Raw genomic sequence first — 25,217 nt, 5'->3', positions numbered from 1 at the left:
TGGATTGTGAGTGTAAGTTTTTTACTTCTGAAGATGTTCTGAGGAGAAAAAGAAGTAAAAGATTTGAAAGGCAAAAAAGATTGAAATTGTGTATTAGTTGAACAACTACATGAAAAGATAGATGAATCCATGAACAAATTAATTCAAAACATATTTGAGGCCAGATACTATCAATTTATTATATTTTTAAAATACATTTTTATTGATTTCAAAGAAGGGGGATGGAGAGAGATAGAAAAGAAACATCAATGATGAGAGAAAATCATTGATCTGCTGCCTCCTACACACTGCCCACTGGGGATCGAGTTCGAAACCTTAGCCTGTGCCTTGACTGAAAATTGAACTGTGACCTCCAGGTTCATAGGTTGACGCTCAACCACTGCGCCATGCCAGCTGAGCCAGATACTATCAATTTCTTGTTCAGTCAAGCATGTCCCTAGTGTCGGTTCCAGAATTTCTCTAAAAGTGAAATTTGGGAGTAGCAATCTGGTTGAAAGAGTGCATGAATGGTCTGGGTGGGGAAGGGGATTTGTCTTGACTGCAATTTCTTAGCACTTTACATCAGATTCAGAAAATACCAAAGGACAGGGAGGGGCACTGATTGAGATTGTGGCTGGAACTAATTCCCTCAGGCTCATCTTCAACTCAGCCACAGTAGAGGTGTGTAGCCAAACAATAGCAAATTAATGAGATACTCCTTTCAACAGATGTACAAAGAGCTACCTCAGATAGAGGTGGAAGAATTTATTCTCCCTGGGGGGACAGTAGAGGGAAAGATTTTATAAAAAGATGTGATTTTAGTTGAGTCATTTCTCACACTTGAAAAACTGAATTAATGTTCTAAACAATAACAAAAAAAAGGGAGCAATAGCCCTAACCAGTCTGGCTCAGAACAGTGGCCCACGGGCTCAGTTGTTAGAACAGTCGCCCACCAACTGAAGGGTCTCGGGTTCAATTCGGTCAAGGGCATGTTCGGGAGGCAACCAGCCAGTGGATGTGTCTCTCTCACACTGATATTTCTCTCGGTCTCTTCTCCATCTTCCCACTTTCTCTGAAAATCAATGGAAAAAGTATCCTCGGGTGAGGATTAACAAAAAGAAACAAGGGAACAATATAGACTTTCAAAGAAACAGAAAAGCCAGAGACCCTGACAGACTTTAATGGAGGTGAGGCAGGAAATAAGGGTGGTTATGTGCAGGCTCCCTCATTGTACAGTTTAAGGGCTGCAGCAGCACCCGAGGACAGTCCATAGCTTGGCTGGTAAGTACTTGTATGCCCCCTTCCCTCTCTTCCTTTTTTTTTTCATTTAAGAAACATGTTATGTATTCAATGCTTGGCTTGGCAGACACTTTGCTGGGTACAGATAACAGAGAAGAGCAAAATAGCCCAGAACTAAGCAAGGCATGCGAGTTTGACATGCTTGCATGTGGGTGTAGCTGACAGTTGCACTGTGTGTACGTTATTAAGTGGAGGCTCAAGCCTGATGCCTGGACCTATGAGGCCAGAGCCAGCATGCAAGGACCTGTTGCTGCTGGGCCTTAAGGTGCCTGATTTACAGTGAATCAGCCCTGGCTGGGTAGCTTAGTTGGGTCCTGTATGCCAAGTTTATGGTTTTTTGTTTGTTTGTTTGTTTTGTTTTTATTATTAGTTAAGGTATTACAAATGTGTCCTCATCCCCCCCATTAACCCCCAACCTCCCCCCCCCACACACAAACTCATGCTTCCATCCCCCTGTTGTCCATGTCCATTGGTTTGGCTTATATACATGTATACAATCCCCAGCAGGGCACATACAAGAATCAACCAATGAATGCATTAATGGAACAACAAATCTGTTTTCTCTCTCACTCTCTAAAATCAAATCAATAATAATAATACAAAAGTTAAAGTGAATATTAATCCTGTGTGCTGTGGAGAGTGCTCAGAGGCCTATGAAGAGGGGAGCAATAGCCCAACTGGTTTGGCTTAGTGAATAGAGCATCAGCCTGCAGACTGAAGGGTCCCAGGTTCGATTCCAGTCAAGGGCACATGCCCGGATTGCAGGCTCGATCCCAGTGATGGGGTGAGGGGAGGGGAGGGGAGGGGGGAGGGCGTGCAGGCGTGCAGGAGGCAGCTGATTCTCTCATCATTGGTGTTTCTATCTCTCCCTCTCCTTTCCTCTCTAAAAATCAATAAAATATAAAAGAGGGGAGCAACATATTAATAGTTAAGAATTGACTTTCATTAAGGATTTACTGCCAAGTCCCAACCAAGACCCCACCCTTGAACACCCTTGAACACCTGGGGACTAAAAGAATGCAGATCTTTGGGAACTACCTAAATCTACTAAATCAAGGGCGTGACCCAGAAATCAGCAGTTTAATCAGGAATATCTTCAGGCCATTGTTATGTACAGTTAAACCTTGAGAACCTTGGGCCTCACACCTTTTCTTTTCTTTTTGAACATTTTTATTGGTTTCTGAGAGGAAGAGAGGGGATAGAAACATCAACAATGAGAGGGAATCGTGGATCGGCTGCCTCCTGCATGCCCCCTACTGGGGATGGAGCCCACAACCCGGGCATGTGACCTTGACCTTGATGTGAATCCAACTCCGGACCCTTGGGTCTGCAGGCCGATGCTCTATCCACTGAGCAAAACCAGCTAGGGCAACCTTTTTCTTACTTCATTTTGACCTGAAGTAGGTACCATTACCACCCCTATTTGACGGAGGAGGAAATTGAGACACAGGGTTATGAACTTGCTAAAGTCACACCGAGCTAGGGTTGAAATCTAGACAAATCCAGACCCAGCCCTCCGTCCGGAACATTGCCGTGCAGTTACCTCCTCTTGTCGCATGACTTCATGCTAACACTTCAGCAAGCATTAAACTCGGAGTTCGGACACCATCTGCGGGTTCTTTCTATTTAGTTTGGTGAACTGGGAGATTCATTAACAGTTTGGGTCCCTCCCGGGTTAAATTCAGGCCAGAACACCTCCAGCCCCGGGGCAGGGCAGGGCAGCGGGCGGGGAAGGGCGGCGCTCGATGACCTCGGCGCTCCGCCGCCGCCTGTTGGACCAGCTCGGGGCTCGCCTGCCCGGCCTGCCGGCTCCCGCGCGCTCCGGCCCGCCCCCGCCGCCATCTTGGCTGGGAAGGAGCGGGCTGCACGCGTGAGTAAATAGCTCACGCCGGGGAAGTCGAGGCTTGACCGCGTCGGTGTGGTGCGGGCGGCGGCGGAGAGGACGCAGTTCTGACCTTCAGACGTGGGGGTACGTGTCGGGATCGCCTTGCGAGGTCGCGGGGAATCCTCCGCCGGCGCCCCCTCCGCCCCCTCGCGGCGAGACGCCTCTCCTCCCGGCTTCTCCCGCCCCACGCCGGTCTCCTCCCCCTGTTGAAAGCTGCCCGGGAAAGTGGTGGCGGGAGAGGGCCCGGGCCGGCGCCGTGTGGGCCCGGATGCGAGTTGCGAGGCGCCGGAGGAGGGTAGGACCGAGGGTCCGTGCGCCTGGGGCCAGGGGCGCGGACGTGGTCGGCGGGACTGGGAGGCCCTGGGCGGGCGCGCGGGGCTGGGGCCGGGGGTCGCGCCGAGTCGGCGCAGGGTCGTTTCCGTCGGTCACTGGATGTTCTCCTCTTCCGGCCGCTGCCTCAGGGTGGCCGACATGACGGCCCCGGGCCAGGGCCCCCTCGCGCCGCTGCTGGAGACTCTGGAAGACCCCGCCGCCCCCTGTGGAGAGCAGACGGACGCGTACCTGGCGCTGACAAGGTGAGGCCCGCGGGCGGCGGGCTGGGGTGCGCGGGGAGGGCGCCGTAGGGGTGGGGTACGCTGGGCGGTGGGTGGGCTTCAGGAGCCAGCCGCCGGGAGGACGCCGGGGTCGCGGCCGGGTGCGGAGGCTGGGAGCGGGCGCGGGACGAGCCGCCGGGAGGACGCCGGGGTGGGTGCGGGACGAGCCGCCGCGGCGTCGCCCGAGGTGCATGCAGCTCAGGTGTGTGTGCGGGAGGAGGAAGTCCGCTCCCGGGTCTCGCAGTCCGAGAGTTTGCAAGAGTTTGCTTGGAAGAGGGCATGCTGACTGGAGGAGTGGTTTTCAGTGTAAGTCGCGTCTGTACTGGGACAGTGTGGCAACCCGGAATTTTTTTAATCGAGTTTTATTTTAATTGCAAATGCTTTGTAATCTCTCTCCCCACCGCCCTGGGCAAACCATGGAGTTTTCTGCAGTTGGACCTTGCGAGAAGAGGATAACAACCGGCCTAAAACGATAAAGACGGTGCATTTGTGACGAGGGATAGGCTTCCCTGTTCCCTCCTCACATAGAGCAGCGGTTCTCAACCTGTGGGTCGCGACCCCTCTGGGGTCGCCTAAGACCATCGGAAAACACATATATAATTACATATTGTTTTTGTGATTAATCACTATGCTTTAATTATGTTCAATTTGTAACAATGAAAATCCATCCTGCATATCAGATATTAATTTACATTATGATTCATAACAGTAGCAAAATTACAGTTATGAAGTAGCAACGAGAATAATTTTATGGTTGGGGGTCACCACAACATGAGGAACTATATTAAAGGGCCGTGGCATTAGGAAGGCTGAGAACCACTGACATAGAGAAACTGTTGAAACTTGTACAGTGGATGCAGAAGTAATCCTGAAGGTTATTTTTTTGCTTCAGATGTATGTTGCTTTCTATACTTACAGTACCTTAAGCACTAGATCAAGTTAATTTGCCAGGCTTCTAACATAAACTTTAAACTTTAGGGAGTGATTATACTTTTGTGTCTATTTGCCTGAACTTTTTATTTCTGCTTTTAAGTCGTATTACTGGAGAAGATGGAAAAGAAGTCATTATAGAAATTGAGAAAAAACTTCCTCGGTTATGTGAAGTTTTAAAGGTATGTGTCTCTGTTTATCAGTAGTTATTTTTTATTTGTGGGGAGAAGTTTTACCAGTTTACTCCTAAAAACTTTGAATTTAAATAAAGTGAAAGCATATTATAGTACTCTGAGTTCCCTTATAGTTTTCCCTCACTTCATCTAACTCCATGTCCCTGTGAGGTTACTCTTTAGTTCCCATTTTGCAGAACAGATTGGTTTAATTTGTCCAAGGCTTTTTGAGTCCAAAATCTTTGCTCTTAATTTAAAAGCAGTGATCGGAGATTATTTCATCTGTTTTATCTCCTTTTGTAGGAATGTACTCCTAAGTAATGACTTTATAATTTTGTTTTTGGTGTATTTATTTGTCTTCACACACCCTTAGTTTTGCTACTCTTGCCTGGTTAAGAACCCTTACGAAGGTTATCTGTGTCACGTGTTTATGGAAAGGTGGTAGAGTTTAACCTCAAACTGAAGACCTGTGTTCTTGTCCTCACTTGAGTACCCTGTAGCTTTGTGACTTTCCTTAACACTTTAATTTTCTTGTTTTTAGAATTTAGAGGTTGAATGCCATCTTTAAAGTCCCTTTGAGTTCTTATTTTTATCTTGTTTTTGTGCTTTTAAAATATAAGTTTTCTATCCAGATAGATATTCATTGTACTTTTTAGCATGATTTCTAACTAAATGTTGAGGCATTTGAGGTTCTGTCTACCTCAAAGTATCCTGTTAACAGTGATCAGGAGCGTACTTTATTGTGTAGTAATTAGTTCAAGACGTGAATAGTATTGTCATACAATATCAGTGGTATTACTTGTTATCCCATTTTTCTTTGTCAAGTTCCACATTCCTGTAGTATAATCATGCTCTGCATAATGATGTTTTAGTCAACAACTTGAACCAACTGACTATACAATGGTGGTCCCATAAGATTGTATGTAATGAAGCTGAAAAATTCCTGACATTTTAGCCAGCATAACGCTATAGCTCAAGAGTTACTCTTGCCCTAGCTGGTTTGGGTCAGTGGATAGAGCGTCAGCCTGCAGACTGAAGGGCGCACATGCCCGGATTGTGGGCTGCATCCCCGGTGCAGGAGGCAGCCCATCAGTGACTCATCACTGATGTTTCTGTGTCTCCCTTTCTTTCTATAATCAGTTTTTTAAAAAAAGTTACTCTTGTGATACTGGTGTAAACAAACTACTATGCTGCCAGTCCTATAAAAGTATATCACATACAATTATGTACAGTGCATATAATATTTGATAATGATAATAAGTGCTTATTGGCTTATGTATTTACTATATTATACTTACTAATCATTATTTTAATGTGTACTCTTTCTGCTTATAAAAAAAGTGCTGTAAAACAGTATTGTAGCTTGGCAGCAGTCTCATACATCTCACTTACCACATCTCTTGATTGTATCGTTTTTCTTGTGCTTGATTTAATCTCATGTTTCATAAAGGCTTGTAGCCTCGGAGCAGCAGGTTATATCATATAACCTAGGCATGTAGTAGACTATACCTTCTAGGTTTGTATACGTGTGCTCTATGATGGTCTCACAATGATAAAATTGCCTAATGTTGCATTTCTCAGAACATACCCCTGTCACTAAGTTGCACAAGACTATTTGATGTGATAAAAACATTCATTTTCATATATTTAGTACTTGACAATGTGTAGGGTCAGGAACTCAATTGCATGCATTTCGAATCAAGATACACTGTTTTAGATAGGGTTTGTAACTAAACTACCTGATGAATAATTGCAGTTGACTCTTGAACAACTCGGGTTAGAGGCACTAACCCTCTCTTCCTCCTTGTAGTAAAAAATCCACATAACTTTTGACTTCCCTAGAACTTAACTATATTTAGAAATGTCTGGGTGAGTGTAATACTGATAGGACAATCAACAGAAGCTTTATGTGTGAATTACTAAGCACTAAAAGGATATTTGAATTCTTTTAGAATAGTAATCATACTAGGTGAAATGTGTTATTTAGAATTCTGCTAGTATGATTTCTGTGAACCCACCACATTCTTAAAGGTAAGACACCATTTTTAAGAAACCCTTTCAGGCATTATGTATTTAATAAAAGTTTATTTACAGACACATGCTAGCTATTATCCAGGAGATATAGTAGTAGCTCTCAAAGTCTTTTTTTCTTTTTAAATATGTCTTTATTGATTTTTTAGAGAGGAAGGGGGAGAGAGAGAGAGAGAGAGAGAGAGAGAGAGAGAGAGAGAGACATCGATGAGCCGGCCGGTGTGGCACAGTGGTTGAGTGCTGACCTATGAAATAGGAGGTCATGGTTTGATTCCCAGTCAGGGCACATGCCCAGGTTGGAGGGTCATGGCCTAATTGAGCTGGCAACCTAAGCATGTGCCCTGAGTGGGAATCAACCCGAGACCTTTTCTGTTTGAGTCTGTTGCTTACCCATTATGGAAGGGCTTTGCTCCTACTGTTTATTTTCTGTCTAGTAGTGTCTTCAGCATCTTCCATTTGGTTGACTTTTCCTTTGCCTTCAGATATGTGGAAATGTTCTTTATCTTTTAAGAAAAATGTTCTTTTTTGTTATCTTTTATTTATTGATTTTAGATATAGGTAGGAGTGGGGGAGAGGGAGAGAGAGAGAAACATTGATTTGTTCCACTTATGTATTCATTGGTTGCTTCTAATATGTGCCCTGATAGGGATTGAACCCGCAACCTTGGTATATTGGGGCAACACTCTAACCAACTGAACTACCAGGCCAGGGCCAAGAAAAATGTTCTTTATTTTGTTGATCTTTACATAGTTTCCCTCTTTGCCAAGCTATATACATGGACTCCTGGTCTTATTTCATTTACTTTAAAAGATCTATTGATTGGTTTGATTAAAATGTAATTTTGCTTTTTAATCAAACTTTGCTCTCTAAAGATTGATTCACAATTGTACTCATTTGTAATAAGTGTGTGATTTTATTTTATTTTCCCTATAGGCTCACATTTCCAGTCAAAACTCAGAGCTCAGTTGTGCTGCTCTACAGGCCTTGGGGTTTTGTTTATATAATCCCAAAATTACCTCAGGATTATCAGGTAGTTAAATTTATTATGACTTAATATTTTTAAGAGTTTATAAATATTTACTTTGATGTTTAGAAAAGTACTGTTAACCTCTGTTAGATTCACAATATATTTTTAAAAATATGTTTTTATTTTAGTATTATTTTTTGGAGAGAGAGAAAAACATCAATGTGAGAAACATTAATTAGTTGCCTCCTGTATGCACCCCAACTGGGGATCGAACCCAATATCTGGGTATGTGCCCTGACTGCGATTCAAACCAGCAACCTTTCGGTGCATGGGACAGTACTCAACCAACTGAGCCACACTAAACAGGGCTGATAACATAATTCAGATGTTTAAATTATTATTGGAAAGCTTTATTTTTTCTTAGACATAGCTCTTTGATAATTGTAAAATTTGCTCTAAAAGAAAATAAGCTTATTTATAAATGTTATGAAAACTTGAACATTCTCCTTTGGAAAACTCTTATCTGCTTTAGAAGTTAATTTAGATGGTCACTTATTTTGTATAAGCACATACAGTAAGGAATGTGCTGAATTAGAATGTTTTTACATAGTGGTAAGTGGGATGATTTGGAACTAAAAATGGTAATGAAAACAAGACTTAACTGATGCTTTCTAAGTTTTCAACTAATCTAATTGTTGCTCTAAGTTAGCAGTTTGACATGGTAAAGGAAACCTAGGAAATGATCTTTAGGGGAAATCAGGAATTAGGGAATAAAGATATCAGAAAGTTGTTAACATCTGTTTTCTGAGGGAGAAGTTTCTGCTCTTTTTAATGTACAGGGTGAGGCAAAAGTAGGTTTACAGTTTATATGGAAAATAATAATACAAGAACAATCTTTAACATGCTCATAACTGTAAATCTACTTTTGCCCTACCCTGTATAGAAATGGTAGCGATCTAAAGTAGTTGTTCATTTTGAGACAGATGTAGGGTTCATAACTTCTTGCCAAAAATTATCTTGTATGTTCAAATCTACTAACGACATCTATAAAATTAATTGCACAAAATATCTGATTTAGAGTCTACTATTTTCTCTAAATATACCATCTTACCTATTTTTGTGTTTTTGGAAAGTAGTTTGATATCAGCATTGGTTCTTTGGTCCTTCTCTTTGGATATGCATTTAATTTTTTCTCTATTTTTATATTTGGTGTTTTAAAGGACATAAACTATTCCACATAATTAAAGCTGTCTGTTTTTCAGAGAAAAATATTCAAGAACTGCTTTCAAAATTGAATGATAATGTTAAGAGTTCAGACAAAAATGTACGTACGAGGGCACTTTGGGTGATATCCAAGCAGACGTTCCCCACTGAAGTTATTGGCAAAGTAGTGAGTATAGTTTTTATATATATCTTCTTAAATACATGCCATTTAAAAAAAATTCAGGCTTACTTGATTTGAATTTATTTTCTATCTTTTAGGTACCCAGTATAATTGATTCATTAGAAATAGTATTTAATAGAGGAGAGATGCATTCTGCTGTTGTTGATTACGAAGCATTAAATGTCATCATAAGGTATGAATTTGGATGCTCTGCAAATTGGAAGAATAGTTTCAGGAAGTTCAGAATTTACTTCAAGGAGAGGACTTTTGGGACTTGAATTTGAGTTAGACATTAAAGAGGGAAATGTCTTCTAGACTAAAAGTCTCAAGAAAAAAGTAACAGGAAGAAGGAGGAAATATTTGTGCTTAAGTTAGTAGGTCTCTTTGTTTAATTTTACTGAGATAGTCTTAAAAGTAAAGTCTTGGTTAGGCTGCTGCTGCTAACACAATTCTGGGTTTAAAAATTATTTCTTGCTTTAGCCGGTTTGGGTCAGTGGATAGCGCATTGGCCTGCGGACTGAAGTGTACTGGGTTGGATCCCGGTCAAGGGCACTTGCCCGGGTTGCTGCAGCCTATCAGTGATTCTCTCTCATCATTGATGTTTCTATCTCTCCCTCTCTCTTCCTCTCTGAAATCAATTAAAAAAATGTTTTTTTAACAAAGGAAGAGATGATGAATTTATAGTAAATGTAAACACATTAAAAAATGTGTTTCTGGCCTAGCCGGCATGGCTTAGTGGTTGAGCGTTGACCTGTGAACCAGGAAGTTGAGGTTCAATTCCCAGTCAGGGCACATGCGCAGGTTGCAGGCTCAATCCCCAGTGGGTGGTGTGCAGGAGGCAGCCGAGCAATAATTCTCTCATCATTGATGTTTCTCTCTCCCTCTCCTTTGTTCCTTTCTGGAATCAATAAAAATATATTTTTTAAAAATTATTTTTGTTAAAGCTTTTGCAAGAGTTTTTTTAAAAAAGTAGACTCCTAAGTGAGTTATAGTGGGTAGTTAGGATGTAAGTAACAGTGCTTAGTGGGAGATGGCAGAACAAGAAAATTCCTGCTCCTTCTCATCCTGCTCTTTGTTAATAACATTTGTTTTAAAGTTTTCTTTAGTAGTTGAGCTATTTGCTCTAATTAAATGTTCTGATGCCCTCATTGATTCTCACATTATATCACAGTTCTCTGGCTATCCCATAAGAACACTGAATTTACTTGTATAAAAATAATTAGTATTTAAAAAAACTTTAAAGACAAAATACCTTCTTATTTTAAAAATGTATAAGAATGATACAGAAATAGAAAAATTAGCCAGAAAAAATAAAAAATTTTTTTGTGTGAATATATGTACATATTCTAAAACGTTCCATACCATGCGTATTTCTGTGTGTGCTGCTTATTTTCCTGGTAGTTTAGACATAAAAGGTGAGGTCAGAATAATTTATTAATTGATTTCTCTCTTATAGGCTAATTGAACAAGCCCCAATTCAAATGGGAGAAGAGTCAATTAGGTGGGCAAAACTGGTCATACCTTTAGTTGTTCATTCAGCCCAAAAGGTACATTTGCGGGGAGCGACTGCCCTAGAGATGGGAATGCCGTTGTTGCTTCAGAAACAGCAAGAAATAGCATCTATCACAGAGCAGCTTATGACTACTGTAAGTATTACTTTTTATAAGGATTTTTTGAATACTGCATTGTAAGTTTTTTATTCTGATAAGTTTATTTTTAAAAGCATATGTAAAATTCTTTATAAATTTGAACTACAGTTTCTCAGTCTTATCCATTAAGCTTTTAATGTATTTTTAAAGTTATCAGAGTGATGAAAAACATTAACTTGAAATCTAATTAATGATATGCATGCTGAAGTTTTTAGGGAAAAGAATAATAGGAGAAAAAAATTTAAGCTGGATTAATGCAAGAATGGCCAGATTGTGTTAATAAAAGCATTAGTAAAATGTTAATGGTGATTTATATTTGGACATCCTATCTAATAAAGAGGGAATATGCTAATTGACCCTCACACTGTTGCAAAGATGGTGGTGCCCACAGCCAATAAGGAGGGAATATGCTAATTGACCTCCCTGCTCTCAAAGATGGCGGTGCCCACAGCCACTTGATGGCTGGCAGGGGAGGGCAGTTAGGGGTAATCAGGCAGGCAAGCGAGCGGTTGGGAGCCAGCAGTCCTGGATTGTGAGAGGGATGTCCGAATGCCTGTTTAGGCCCGATCCCATAGGGGTCCCAGATTGTAGAGGGTGCAGGCTGGGCTGAGGGATACCGAGCGCGCGCGCACAAATTTTGTGCACTGGGCCTCTAGTTTATTATAAAACTTAGCTTTGCTATATGTAAGGAAGTTTTCCTTATAAAACATTGGTTAAAGTTATTTGGCTAAGATAATCAGCCAATTTGACACTGCATAGTTTTTCCTTTCTAGGAGTCCTTTTGGTAAATGTTTTTGCTTTTGTTTGCAGAAATTAATTTCAGAACTCCAGAAGCTATTTATGAGTAAAAATGAGACATATGTTTTAAAATTATGGCCTTTGTTTGTCAAACTTCTTGGGAAGGTAAGTCCACATCTAAAGAATAGTTCAGTTTTACATACTAGATCCTTCCATTTCTTAACTTTATTTACATAGCATAGTCAATCTTCATTACTCATCATACCATATATGCAAATTTACCTGTTCACTAAAATTTATTTGTAAAGCTAACATCAGTACTTGTTCTGTATAATTTCCTAAATGTATTACCAGTGTGTATAACAGACATGCAGAGTGGCAAAAAAATTTGAGTTCCCCAGTACGTTTGTGTTCCCAGCTGACCATGAATAAGGTTATGCTCTGCCATTTTGTTTGAGTTCTCTATATTCTCTAGACAAATGTCCTTTTCATGATTGATTTAGTGCCACATTTTTCACATTTTGTGCTTTTTCTTGACGATCACATCATTTAATGGCCCCCAAGCATAGTGTTGAAGTGCTGTCTATTATTCCTAAATACAGAAAGACTGATGTGCCCTGTGAAGAAAATACGGATATTAGATAAAGCTTTGTTCATACCTGAGTTATAATACTTTTGGCCAGGAGTTCAATGTTAGTGAATTAGTGATACACAGTTAAGCACTGGCTAACGATGTTTAGATCAGCAACAGACTGCATATACTATGGTGATTTCATAAGATGATAATGGAACAGAATTCCTATTGTCTAGTGATACCATGAGTTTGTGATGATGCTGGTGTCAAACCTGTGTTGTCAGTCGTGTAAAAGTATATCACATACAATTTTGTATGGTACATAGTATTCGATAATGAATAAATGACTGCTAACTGGTTAGTATATTTACTGTATTATTACTATTTTAGTGTACTCTTTCTGCTTATTAACAAAAACTTTCCTGTGGAATAGTATGCCATGTTACTCTGGCAGCAGCCTCATACATCTTGGTCTTACATCATCTTTTGATTGCATCATTTTCTCTTGTGCTTGATTTAATCTCATTTTTTGTACATTAGCATAATGTACAGGTATACAGCCAAGAAATTGACTATACTATATAGCCTTGGTGTATAGTAGTCTATACCATCTAGGTTTGTGTAAGTACACTCTGTAATGTCTGCACAACAGTTGCCTGATGTATTTCTCAGAACGTATCCCTATTGTTAAGCAGTGCATGACTGTATAAGTAAGGTGTCTTTTAAAAAATAATCCTAAAGCAAGGTTGTGTATTGATTGATTAATGAAATCTGACCAGAAGCTCGATGGAACCTACCTGCATTTTTATTAGGAGTGATGGCTCAGTATTAAAGGTGACTTAACACATTGTATGCGGGAAACGTATTTATACGTTCTACCAGTGTAGTAGAGCGCGGGACACGTATTGATACATTTTTTATAGACTAGCGGTAGAATGCGGGTAACGCATAAATACGTAAACTAAAGTTATCATATCAAAGCTTTTTTGCCTGATTTTCAAGGTCCTGGTGCCACTTTTTTACAAATGAGCTTGTAACTTGGCACCCACAGCATTCACTTTCTCTTTTTTTAATATTTATTGATTTTTTACAGAGAGGAAGGGAGAGGGATAGAGAGTTAGAAACATTGATGAGAGAGAAACATCAATCAGCTGCCTCCTGCACACCTCCTACTGGGGATGTGCCCGCAACCAAGGTACATGCCCTTGACCGGAATCGAACCTGGGACCCACCAGTCTGCAGGCCGACGCTCTTTCCACTGAGCCAAACCCATTAGAGCCAGCCTCTTTTTTTCTTAACATGGCCCTATTTGTAGTAGAGCTTGGCCTTCTGATCAGTCATGTCTGACTTCTTTGAGCATTTATGAGCTCCTCAACTTTCCTTTCTCTTTCTCTCATGGTAATCCCAGTACTAACCATAGTGTTTATGGTGGTAACTCAGTATATTTGTTTTGTGGCATAGTGATGGCTGTCCAACTGCTTGGTAAAGGAGCTCTAAATTTTTTGGATCTGAGATCCAGGAGCCAATTCCATACAACTCACAGGACAGTAAAGCGTTTAAGTTTTTAATTTATTTTCTAGGTTTTGCTCTGTACTTTAAAAGTATTTTAAATTTTTTACTTTTTATTATAGTTTACATTCACTATTATTTTATATTAGTTTCAGGTATACATCATAGTGGTTAGACAACCATATACTTTACAAAGTGATTCCGTCTGCTTCAATATTTCAAGTACCCCCTGGCACCATACATAGTTGTTAGCATATCATTGTGTATATTTCCTATGTTGTCCTTTACATCCCCAGCTTTGTGCTTTTTTTTTTATTAATTAAGTTATTACATATGTGTCCTTATCCTCCCATTCCCCCCCCCCCCCCGCCCTCACCTCCCCTGTTGTCTGTGTTCATTGATTAGGCCTAAATGCTTGCATATAAGTCCTTTGGTTGATCTCTCCCCCTTACCCCACTCTCCCCTCTGAGGTTTGACGGTCTGATCTATGCTTCTCTGTCTCTGTTTTTCTTCATCAGTTTATGTTGTTCGTTATGTTCCACAAATGAGTGAGATCATGTGATATTTATCTTTCTCTGACTGGCTTATTTCACTTAGCATAATGCTCTCCAATTCCATCCATGCTGTTGCAAATGGTAAAAGCTCCTTCTTTTTTACCGCAGCATAGTATTCCATTGTGTAGATGTACCACAGTTTTTTAATCCACTCATCTACTGATGGGCACTTAGGCTGTTTCCAAGCTTTGTGCATTTTTAAATTGGGTGGTTTTTGTTGTTGAGTTGTATAGTTCTTTATTATGGATATTAATTCATTGTCAGACCTGATTTGCAAATATTGTTTCCCATTCTGTGGGTAATTTTTTTTTTCTCTCACCAGAGGATATTTTTCTATTGATATTTTAGAGAGTGGATGAGAGGGAAATACAGAGAGAAACATTGATGTGAGAGAAACACATCAATTGGTTGCCTCCTGCATGTGCCCCAACCAGGGCCTTGGCCTGGGAGGAGCCTGTGTAACCAAGGTACGTGCCGTGACTGGAATTGACCCTTGGGACCCTTTGGTCCACAGGCCGACACTCTATCTACTGAGCCAAACCAGCTAGGGCTTTGCTTTCTTGATGGGATTCTTTGATGCATAAGCTTAAATTTGATAAAGTGCATATAAATTAGGTAAATAGATAACTTTCTTTCTTTTTTGTGTGCTTTTGGTGTCATCCCATGAAGTTGTTGCCAAATCCAGTGCATTAATCTTTTTCTCTGTTTTCTTGGAGCTTTATAGTTTTAATTTTAGTTTATAAATTCTGATCTTTGATCCAGTTTGAATTTATTTTTGTATATAAGGCAAGGGTCTAGCTTTTTTTTTTTTTTTTTTTTAAATATATTTTATTGATTTTTTACAGAGAGGAAGGGAGAGAGATAGAGAGTCAGAAACATCGATGAGAGAGAAACATCGATCAGCTGCCTCCTGCACATCCCCCACTGGGGATATGCCCGCAACCCAGGTACATGCCCTTGACCGGAATCGAACCTGGGACCCCTCAGTCCGCAGGCCGATGCTCTATCCACTGAGCCAAACCGGTTTCGGCAAGGGTCTAGCTTTAATTTTGCACGTGGATATTTCATTTTTCCCAGCACCATTTGTTGGACTGTCCTATTGAAAAGTCTCTAGGCACATTTATAAAACAACAATTGACAGTATATAAAAGGACTTATTTGGGGGTTTCTGTTTTATTCTATGTTTATTCTTATGTCACTACCATAAGTTTTAATTACTATAGTATTGTAATAAGTTTAGGAGTCTTGGAAGTGTGAGTCCTCCAGCTTTATGTTTCAGAATTGGATATTTCAGGCTCTTTGCAATTCCATATTGAATTTGAAGATTGGTTTGTTTTTTGTTTTTTTCTGTGAAAAGGGCTGTTGGAATTTTGATAGAGATTGAGTTGAATCTGTAGATTGCTTTGGGTAGTATTGATATTTTAATGATAGCAAATCTTTCTACCTATGAATGTGGGATGGTTTTCTACTTATTTAAGACTAAATTTCTGCAGTGGTTTGTAGCTTTTAGTGTATAACTCTGGCTTTCTTGATTAGATTTATTCCTAATGAGTATTTAATCTTTTAAGTGCTTTTTCCCCCCAATATTTTATTGATTTTTTACAGAGAGGAAGGGAGAGAGATAGAGAGTCAGAAACATCGATGAGAGAGAAACATCGATCAGCTGCCTCCTGCACATCTCCTACTGAGGATGTGCCCACAACCCAGGTACATGCCCTTGACCGGAATCGAACCTGGGACCTTTCAGTCCACAGGCTGACGCTCTATCCACTGAGCCAAACCGGTTTCGGCTTAAGTGCTATTGTAAATGGAATTGCTTTCCTAGTTTCCTCTTCAGATTAGTGCTGACATGTAGAAATAGAACTGATTTTCAGGTGTTGATCTTGTACTCAGACTTGTTGAATTAATTTTATTAGTTCTAGGAGCTTTTTTGTGAATTGCTTGTAATTTTCTAAGCCAGTTTTTTTCTGTTAACACATTGTATGCGGGAAACGTGTTTACACGTTCTACCAGTGTAGTAGAGCGCAAGACATGTATTAATACGTTTTTTATAGACTAGCGGTAGAATGCGGGTAACGTATAAATACGTAAACTAAAGTTATCGTAATTTTACTGAACGTTGCCATTTGCGCAAAAAATTAGCAAAAATGGCCCGCGCCAACTGTTAGCGCGCGATAAAAACTACCCGCAAACAATGTGTTAATATATTCTGTTTAGGTTATATATGGTTTATAGCCACTTATGAATTAACTAGAGGCTCAGTGCACAAATTCGTGCACATTGAAAGGAAATTAATTAGAAGGTGGCTGGCAGGGCGGGACTGGGCTAGATGGGACAGACACGCCCTGGAGCCAACCTCCCTCAGTCCCTCCCTAGCCAGCCGCACCTGGGGTGACCGGGGCTCGAAGGGCATCTGCGGAGTGAGCGGGGTCCCTCAGCCTGGCCTGTGGGGGTTGGGCCGAAACTGGCAGTCTGACATTCCCCGAGGGGTCCCAGAATGTGAGAGGGCACTCTACCAAGTTGCTGTCGCTCGGCAGCTCCTACATTGAACATCTGTCCCCTGGTGGTCAGTGTGGGTCATGGTTAACGGTCAGATGGTTGCTTAGGCCTTTATATATATAGATATTTTACCTTTTTATGTATTTTTTTTAGGGTGCATATTTATTTGTCCTTTATCCATTTTTCCCTTAACCATTTTTCATACCTGTTTTATTTACTGTATTTGAAAAGGTGTTTTTATTAGTTTCAGGGTTTAACATTGCTTATTTTTTCTTTAATATTGATTCTATTTTTTTTCCATGTACTCACTTTTTGACATTATGTTAGTAAAATTTGTTTTTAATCTGACCTTCCTAATTTTCTCTAATGTTTTAGAAATGCTTTGTGTTATGTATTATCTGCTTCTTGAAGTTTTATATTTTGTGATCTTGAAATTTGAATGTGCATACAGAATTTGGTACTTTAAAAAATGTAAATTCCTAAGACTTTTATGTAACTGAAACAGAATGAATTAGACTAGTGAATCATACTAGAGCCTTATATATTGTTTCGGCAAGTAAATAACTTTTTAATGATTTTTCCTTTTTAGACCTTACATCGAAGTGGGAGTTTCATTAATTCTCTGTTACAGCTGGAGGAACTGGGATTTCGTAGTGGAGCACCCATAATTAAAAAAATAGCTTTTATTGCTTGGAAGAGTTTAATAGATAATTTTGCATTAAATCCAGGTAAGTAATACTTAAAAATTTTGAATATTTATGTTCAAAAAGTATCAAATACCATTTGTGGCACTCTTAGTACATGCCAACACTTAGTTGAGCACTTTATCACCTATCTCATTAATTACAATAGAACTGAGGTACTAAGTATTTTTACTATTTTGGAGAGATTATGTAATTTATCAAAGGTCACAGTAGATGATAGGAAACAATTGTGATTGTTATGGAATAAACATCACTGACTGAACTTTTTTAAAAAATATATTTTTTTTATTGATTTCAGAGAGGAAGGAAGAGGGAGAGAGAGAAACATCAATGATGAGAGAGAATCATTAACTGGCTGCCTCTTGCACGCCCCCCACTGGGGATCGAGCCTGCAACCTGGGCATGTGCCCTGACTGGAATCGAACCCGGGACCCTCCAGTCCACAGGCCAACACTCTGTCCACTGAGCCAAACCAGAATGGGTGACTGGTGAACTTTTTTTATCTTTTAGGACATTTAGAACTGTACCTAATAGTAGATTAATATTTATTTTTTTAAAAATATATTTTATTGAATTTTTACAGAGAGGAAGGGTGAGAGATAATGAGTTAGAAACATCGATGAGAGAGAAACATCAATCAGCCGCCTCCTGCACATCTCCCACCGGGGATGTGCCCGCAACCCAGGCACATGCCCTCGACCGGAATCGAACCTAGGACCCTTCAGTCCACAGGCCGACGCTCCATCCACTGAGCCAAACCGGTTTCGGCTAGTAGATTAATATTGATATACTAGAAGCTCGGTGCACAAAAATTCGTGCACTTGGGGTCGGGGGGAGGGGATCCCTCAGCTTGGCCTGTGCCCTCTTGTAGTCTGGGAGCCCTTGGGTGATGTCCAGCTGATGGATTATGCCTGCTCCCAGGGACATCCTTGGGAGCGCACTAACCACCAGGGAGCAGCTCTGGCTCTGTCCCCTATTGCCCCACCACCAGTGGCCTCCCTCTGCCGGAGGCAACCAGGGTGTGGGGCCATTGGGGGACAGCGCCGGCCTACGAGCAGCTGGCCCCGCCCCCCTGATCGCCTCTCTGCCGCTGCTGGTTGCCACTGCCCCCTGATTGCCATCCCCTCCCTCTGCCTGCTGGCACCCACTTTGGCTGGCCTGGCACTGCCCGCTCGCCAGCCCTGCCCCCCACCCACTGGTTGTTCCACTGTTTGGTTGATTTGCTTATTAGGCTTTTAGTATATAGGACGTGTTTCCTTTTGATTTACCTTAACCTTAACATCCTATTATCCTAGTGAAGGTGTTTGTTATAGATAGATAGATAGATAAATAGATCGATCGATCTAGATATATAGATTTAGATATAGATGTATAGATTTAGAGAACGAATGTTTAGCACAAAGGTGGGTCAGTATTAGTACCTATTTAACTGGGTAATTAATCTTCAGTATAATAAATACTGTATATTTCCAGATCTACTAAGTAATGTGGATTTCATCCTATATATATATTTTTTCTACCAAAGACCATTAATTCTTTCCTCTTAATGTGTTTTATAAAGTGATTATTTGCATTAACTATCATTACTTTTATTGAAAATGTTGGTAAAAGTGCATTGCCAGGCACCAGTTTTAATTAGAAATGTCACTTTCTTTTTTTGTTGCTTATGAACTATTAGCATGAGATAATGTTCATGACTAAGTCTGTTGGAATTATAAACGGTTGAATGTTACAGCATAAAATAGGAGGGGTGTAAAGAAGATGAAGTAAGTCTAGAGCTAGAGAGTCTCTGACTTGTATTATGGATCTAGGAAATTATTAACAAATCAGGTGCTTGACTTTCTTTTCTGTCATCTTCAGTATGCCTTAGTTGCAGGCTATAGGAAAGAGGGAAGGCAGAGAGCATAAATAAACTTCTCAGCTAAGCTGGCTATCCGTATTGAGCATTCTAGAAATCCACATTCATCACCACTTAATTATCATTCAGTAGAATGGCTAAACAGGAGACTAGATAAAGAAGTCATAATTGGGCAGCCATCACTGTTATGAATGAAAGCAGGTCTTGTAACTAAAAGAAAATGGATTGTTTGGCAGTTGGCAATCTCTGTTACAGGGTATTTTTTTTTGGAGCTCATAAGTAGAGGATTTGTTCTCACAGTAGTCTGACTTCTTACTTCAAAGTCTTTCTTAAGTCTTTTTGATAAGTTACTTTAGCACAGACTGTCTTTTTATGTATTTCCAGTCAACACTCAACACACTATAGACTTCTGATATAAATATTTTGCTTAAAGAATTAGATTTCATTTTTATGCTGAATTTTAATATGTAATTATTATTAATGTAGATGTAGGTTTCCAAAATCTAATGGCAACAATGGTTATAATGCTTGATAAGATAAATTACTAGCAAAATTTAAAAATAACCATTTTTGACAGAATGTAAAAAATGCCTCTATTTTTTAAAATAGCTTTTTATTGGTTTTAGAGGGAGAGGAGAGAAAGAAACATCAATGATGGGAGATAGTCATCAGTTGTCTGCCTCCTGCACACCCCCTACTGGGAATTGAGCTCCAAACCCTGGCAAGTGCCCTGACAGAGAATTGAACTGTGATCTGGTTCATGGGTCGATGTTCAACCACTGAGCCACACCAGCCAGGCAGTAAGCCTCTATTTTTTACCTGTAAAGTGGAGATGACAAGAATACAAAGCAGCTTGGACAGTTTCTCAATGTTTTGGAATATCCGGCTAGACAGTTTGTTGTGGAGGACTGCTCTGTATTGTAGGAAGTTTAGCAGCATTTCTGAATGCACCTCACTAGATACCAGTAGTGTTCTCCATACCCTTGCTTCTCAAGTTGTAACAACCAAAAATATTTTAGACATTGACAAATGTCGCTTTATTGCAAAATCACCCATGGCCCTCAGTATTTAATAAATAATACTTATTCCTTTTTTATTGTTGCCTTCCTAACTATTGTGGTCTAGGTGTACTGGAGTTTGTCAGGGGAAAATTTTGGGTGAAACAGGAACACCTGTTGATTAAAAATTTTTTTATAGAATTTATTCTCTTGATAAAAAAGAACTATTGCATATTCATTCTTTAAATGTAATCTTTTACTCTTTACTCTTAAATGTTTTTACCTGGGTTCTTATTTCATTTTCTTTTAAGAAATACTATGTAGTGCGAAAAGACTAAAGTTGTTAATGCAGCCTTTGAGTTCCATCCATGTGAGAACAGAAGCTCTAGCTCTAACAAAACTAGAAGTCTGGTGGTATTTACTAATGAGACTTGGACCTCATCTTCCTGCTAATTTTGAACAGGTAATGTTATAAGTGTTGATTATAATATTTTGTGTTTTCTTTCTTTAATCTTTCAGTGTTACTTTTGCTGTTTTAGCCAACCACAATATATAGATCTTTTTTCTTGACAGACTTGTTCATTTCCCTTAAAGGATAAGCCCTTTTAATTAGCAAACACTCAAATATCTATTTTTTAGAGACATGAAGATTTTTAAAAAGGAATTTCAGAGGACTTAGAATATAAATGAGAGTAGATTCAATATTACTAAAATAGAAATCAAATGCTATACTGGGTAGATAACAAAATGGGATTCTTATTTTTGTTTCTCTTTTCAAGGCTACATAATGATAACCAATCATTTAAATCCCATCATTGGTTTACAGCAGTGATGGCGAACCTATGACAAGCGTGTCAGAGGTGACACGCGAACTCATTTTTTTGGTTGATTTTTCTTTGTTAAATGGCATATAAATATCAAAAATATAAGCCTTTGTTTTACTATGGTTGCAAATATCAAAAATTTCTATACGTGACACGGTACCAGAGTTAAGTTAGGGTTTTTCAGAATGCTGACACGCCGAGCTCAAAAGGTTCGCCATCCACTGGTTTACAGTATTGTTGAAATGATTTTACAAATTTCTTTAGCTATTGATATCCTCTGGACATTTAAACCCAGGCTTAATCTTATCTATACCTCTTTGTTTTTGCAGTTAATCTCATCCTTGGTTTCTGAATTTTTTTATTGATTTGAGAGAGAGAGAGAGAGAGAGAGAGAGAGAGAGAGAGAGAGAAATATTGATTTGTTGTTCCACTTATTTTATGCATTCATTGGTTGATTCGTATATGTGCCCTGACTGGGGATAGGACCCACAACCTTTGTTGTATGGGGACGATGCTCTAACCAACTGAGCTGGCTTTAAGTTTAAAACAGGACAGGTGCGATAACTTTTATCTTTTTTATTGCTTATCTTGGATTTTCAGTATATTTTAATTTTGGATCTGTAAGTCCTTGTCTTCTAGTCTGTGTAAATATCTGATAAGCAGTGAGTATATTCTTAGAAAGGGAGACTTCAAATATACTTTAACTTTTAAAAATTTAATATAAAGGCTTTTAAACTTGGTGGAAGATGAAATAATTAAAATTGGACGTTGATAGTATTATATAATTGGGACGGTAATATTTTGAAATTCTGTCATTGTAAGGTCCTATTAGGCTAACCTTATCCAGTTGTCCAACACATTTATTGGCATAATTTATTCTCATTGGCTAGATTTGACTGGTGCGGAATGATCTTAGAAATGAGTTTGAAGTTGTCTTAGTTCATATATTTTTAGCATGTTTTAAAAAAGCTTAAAATGAGTCTCTCTGCCAATAGCATTAAAGCTCAGGTAGATGTTACTTGCAAAAATTATTTGTGTATAATTTGGAATTTAGAACTGAAATTTATAGAAAGTATGCATCTAGGGATAAATACAGTTTGTTAAAAGTTTTCACTTGTCCAAATTTGTTTTTTCCCTGTGTATTGAAATAGCTCATAAAATTCAACATTTTAAGAGAATTTATACTGCTTCTTAAAGAAAATCAACTGTATTATGCAAGGCTTTTTTTAACAAGAAAAGAAAATTATTCAGTTTACAAATAATATTTTCCTTTTTATTATTATTACCCTAATAGGTTTGTGTGCCTCTAATTCAAAGCACAATAAGCATTGATGCTAATGCTTCACCTCAGGGCAGTTCATCTCGACTAGCTACTTCTCCAGGCTTAAGTCCTATGACCCCTCAACACAAAGGTAAGAGATAGTCATACTTGTTTTTTTATCTTTTTTTTTAAAAAAAAAAATGCTTTGGCTGATGACTTTGTTCAATGTTAATCACATGAAGTGAAGGACTTCATAATTTTGGCCCCCTATCACAAAGTTCAAATATATATTCTCAATTGTTAATGTTTACTGCAGTAATTGCATTGAATTGTTGTAGTTGGAAAAGATCAACTTTTTCCCAGTACATTATGTGAGGTACATTACAGATAATTGTGTTGGTTTCAGAGCCAGTATTTTAAGGGATATTATTAAAAACAACATCTTAAGAGATGCAAGAAATGTGGCTTAGCATGTACACCATGAAAGAAAGTTATTTGCTATTATTATTTTCTGTTAGCTGTTCTGAGCCAAAATTTTATACTTAAGTTTAAGGAATGCCTGCATAGTAATAATTCAGGCATGGATTAATGCCTGAGAATTATATCCATTTAAATGGTGTGTAACAAATAATCTTGTTCTTAATATTTAATTGAAATTCTGTGGGTTTTAAACAAAAACTTTCAACTCTTATTTGAGAAACACTATTTACATTTGAAGGTACATTTCATTGGAAGGTAGTAACCAATATATTCATTTGGGTAGATAATTTAAGCTTACATAACTTTTTTTTTTTTTTTTTTGCTTTAAAGGTGCTTCCCCATATGGAGCCTCAGTAACCACCCGGATGAACTTGAGTTCGAATTTTGGTGTAATGGCCACAATCCCCTCTATTCAACTTTTAGGACTTGAAATGTTACTTCATTTTCTGTTGGGTCCAGAAGTTTTAAGTTTTGCTAAGCAAAACAAACTTGTACTGAGCTTAGGTATTTGCTTTAAAAATAATTTCAGTTATTAAAACACTATATAACACAGTTAATTGGAGGTGATTTGATTAGTACTGGAATGATTTTAGAAATGAGTTTGAAGTTTCTTGTTCATATTTTTTTAGCATGTGACTTTTAAAAAGCTTGAAGTGAGTCTGTCTACCAGTAGCATTAAAATTCAGGTAGATGTGTCCTAGCTGGTTTGGGTCGGTGGATAGAGCATCGGCCTGTGGACTGAAGGGTCCCAGGTTTGATTACAGTCAAGGGTACCTTGGTTATAGGCTTCTCCCTGGCCTGGCTCCCGGTCAAAGCTTGTGGAGGAGGCAAGAAATCTATGTATTTCTTTCACATCCATGTTTCTCTCTGTCTATCCCTCTCTCTCATACTCTCACTAAAAAAATCAATGGAAAAATATCCTTGGGTGAGGATTAACAAAAAGAAAAAAAAATTCAGGTAGATGTTATTTGTAAATATTATTTGTGTATAATTTGGAATTTAGAATTGAAATTAATTAGGGTAAATACAGTTTAATAAAAACATTTTGTAATTATGAAATAAGTAAAAGCTTTTTTAATAGAAAACATGTCAGACTACCTAAAATTTTATATTAAGTTTATTTCATAAAGTGGTTTTACAGAGTTGTCTCTTTTTTTGTTCTAGAGCCTCTTGAATACCCGTTAATCAGCAACTCTTCTTTTTTTTCCAAATATGCAAATACGCTTATCACGGCTGTTCATGATAGCTTTGTTGCAGTTGGAAAAGATGCTTCTGGTAACTATTTAAGAGAAGTTTTTAAAATTATTTGTTCAAAAGCAAATAAAGTAGCAAATAGTTACATAGTGTCACCTATTATCTAGGTTGTGTTGTAAGATATAGTTCATTTAATCTGCAGAGCAATCTTCTGTGTTAGTCAGTTTTGCAGATGAGAAAATTCCATTGTTCTGTAAGTAAATAACCTGTGCAAAGTCACCTAGTAAATGGTAGAGCCATGAATCAAGCCCAGACTCTATTACACCACCATCTACACCTAAACTCCTTTATTCAATAGCCTATCAAATGAAGAGAAGAAATTTCATAAATAAAATAGTGTGCTATTTAATTGGCTTGGGAAATTTTTTTCTAGTGGTTTTTAGGTGTTCTGATCTTTGTTTTTTGTTGTCTCAAAAGTTTAAGATAATTGAATACAGAAAATACAGGTGAAGGGGAAAAAAAAGAATTAACTATAGTTATATGACCCAGTGTTAATATGGTACAGTCCTTAAAAAAACAAACCAACCACATTTATTGCTTTAACAAAAATAAGGTGATAGTATTTTATAAACTGATTAATTATAAAGTTGAGTATTACAAGGAAAATTATATTCTAAATTAAGTATTGCTCAATTTCTTTAGTATAAGGATGAGAGGAGTGTCATTATAGTCACATCTACTTTGTTCTAAAGTACTTTACGTTTTATTTTGACAGATGCAGTTGTCAGTGCTATTTGGAAAGAGCTAATTAACTTGGTAAAGTTAGTTATTGAATCAGGTAAGCACCATAATACTGATGAAGTTATTTTTATAGCACTCAGTGAATTATTTGGCTTTTATATATAAAATTTATTTTAAAATAATTTTTTGAACTACAGCTTCCAGACTTTAGTTTTTAACAAAGCACTTTAAATATATATATTATTTTCAATGATTTTAAAGAGAGAGGAAGGAAGAGGGAGCGAGAAAGATGGACGAGAGAGAAAAATGGATTGGCTGCTTCCTGCACAGCTGTCACCTGGGCATGTGTTTTGACAGGGAACTAAACCGGTGATCTAGGTGCATAGGACAATG

General features: G+C 38.6%; 1 protein-coding gene across 7 annotated transcripts in view; it reads left to right on the top strand.

Moving 5' to 3' along the window:
• The first annotated feature begins 3,091 nt into the window (after nucleotides 1-3,091).
• RIF1 (replication timing regulatory factor 1) overlaps nucleotides 3,092-25,217 on the top strand; it is a 59,865-nt gene continuing 37,739 nt past the window's right edge. For 3 of the 7 annotated variants that reach the window (XM_059704506.1, XM_059704503.1, XM_059704499.1), the window contains exons 1-13: nucleotides 3,491-3,738; nucleotides 4,790-4,868; nucleotides 7,824-7,920; nucleotides 9,120-9,247; nucleotides 9,340-9,434; nucleotides 10,698-10,887; nucleotides 11,701-11,793; nucleotides 17,354-17,492; nucleotides 20,636-20,787; nucleotides 22,443-22,560; nucleotides 23,220-23,393; nucleotides 24,054-24,164; nucleotides 24,859-24,921. In XM_059704506.1, coding sequence (XP_059560489.1) covers nucleotides 3,596-3,738; nucleotides 4,790-4,868; nucleotides 7,824-7,920; nucleotides 9,120-9,247; nucleotides 9,340-9,434; nucleotides 10,698-10,887; nucleotides 11,701-11,793; nucleotides 17,354-17,492; nucleotides 20,636-20,787; nucleotides 22,443-22,560; nucleotides 23,220-23,393; nucleotides 24,054-24,164; nucleotides 24,859-24,921 — 1,582 coding nt within the window. In that variant the 5' untranslated portion in view covers nucleotides 3,491-3,595. Of the gene's footprint in view, nucleotides 3,248-3,286; nucleotides 3,459-3,489; nucleotides 3,739-4,789; nucleotides 4,869-7,823; nucleotides 7,921-9,119; nucleotides 9,248-9,339; nucleotides 9,435-10,697; nucleotides 10,888-11,700; nucleotides 11,794-17,353; nucleotides 17,493-20,635; nucleotides 20,788-22,442; nucleotides 22,561-23,219; nucleotides 23,394-24,053; nucleotides 24,165-24,858; nucleotides 24,922-25,217 lie in introns of those variants that run through there. The other 4 variants (XM_059704501.1, XM_059704502.1, XM_059704504.1 and 1 more) reach the window with 4 other exon arrangements.

This window comes from Myotis daubentonii, chromosome 7 (genome assembly GCF_963259705.1).
Source record: "Myotis daubentonii chromosome 7, mMyoDau2.1, whole genome shotgun sequence".
NCBI classification, from domain to species: domain Eukaryota; kingdom Metazoa; phylum Chordata; class Mammalia; order Chiroptera; family Vespertilionidae; genus Myotis; species Myotis daubentonii.
This window is presented reverse-complemented; position numbering and strand designations above follow the sequence as displayed.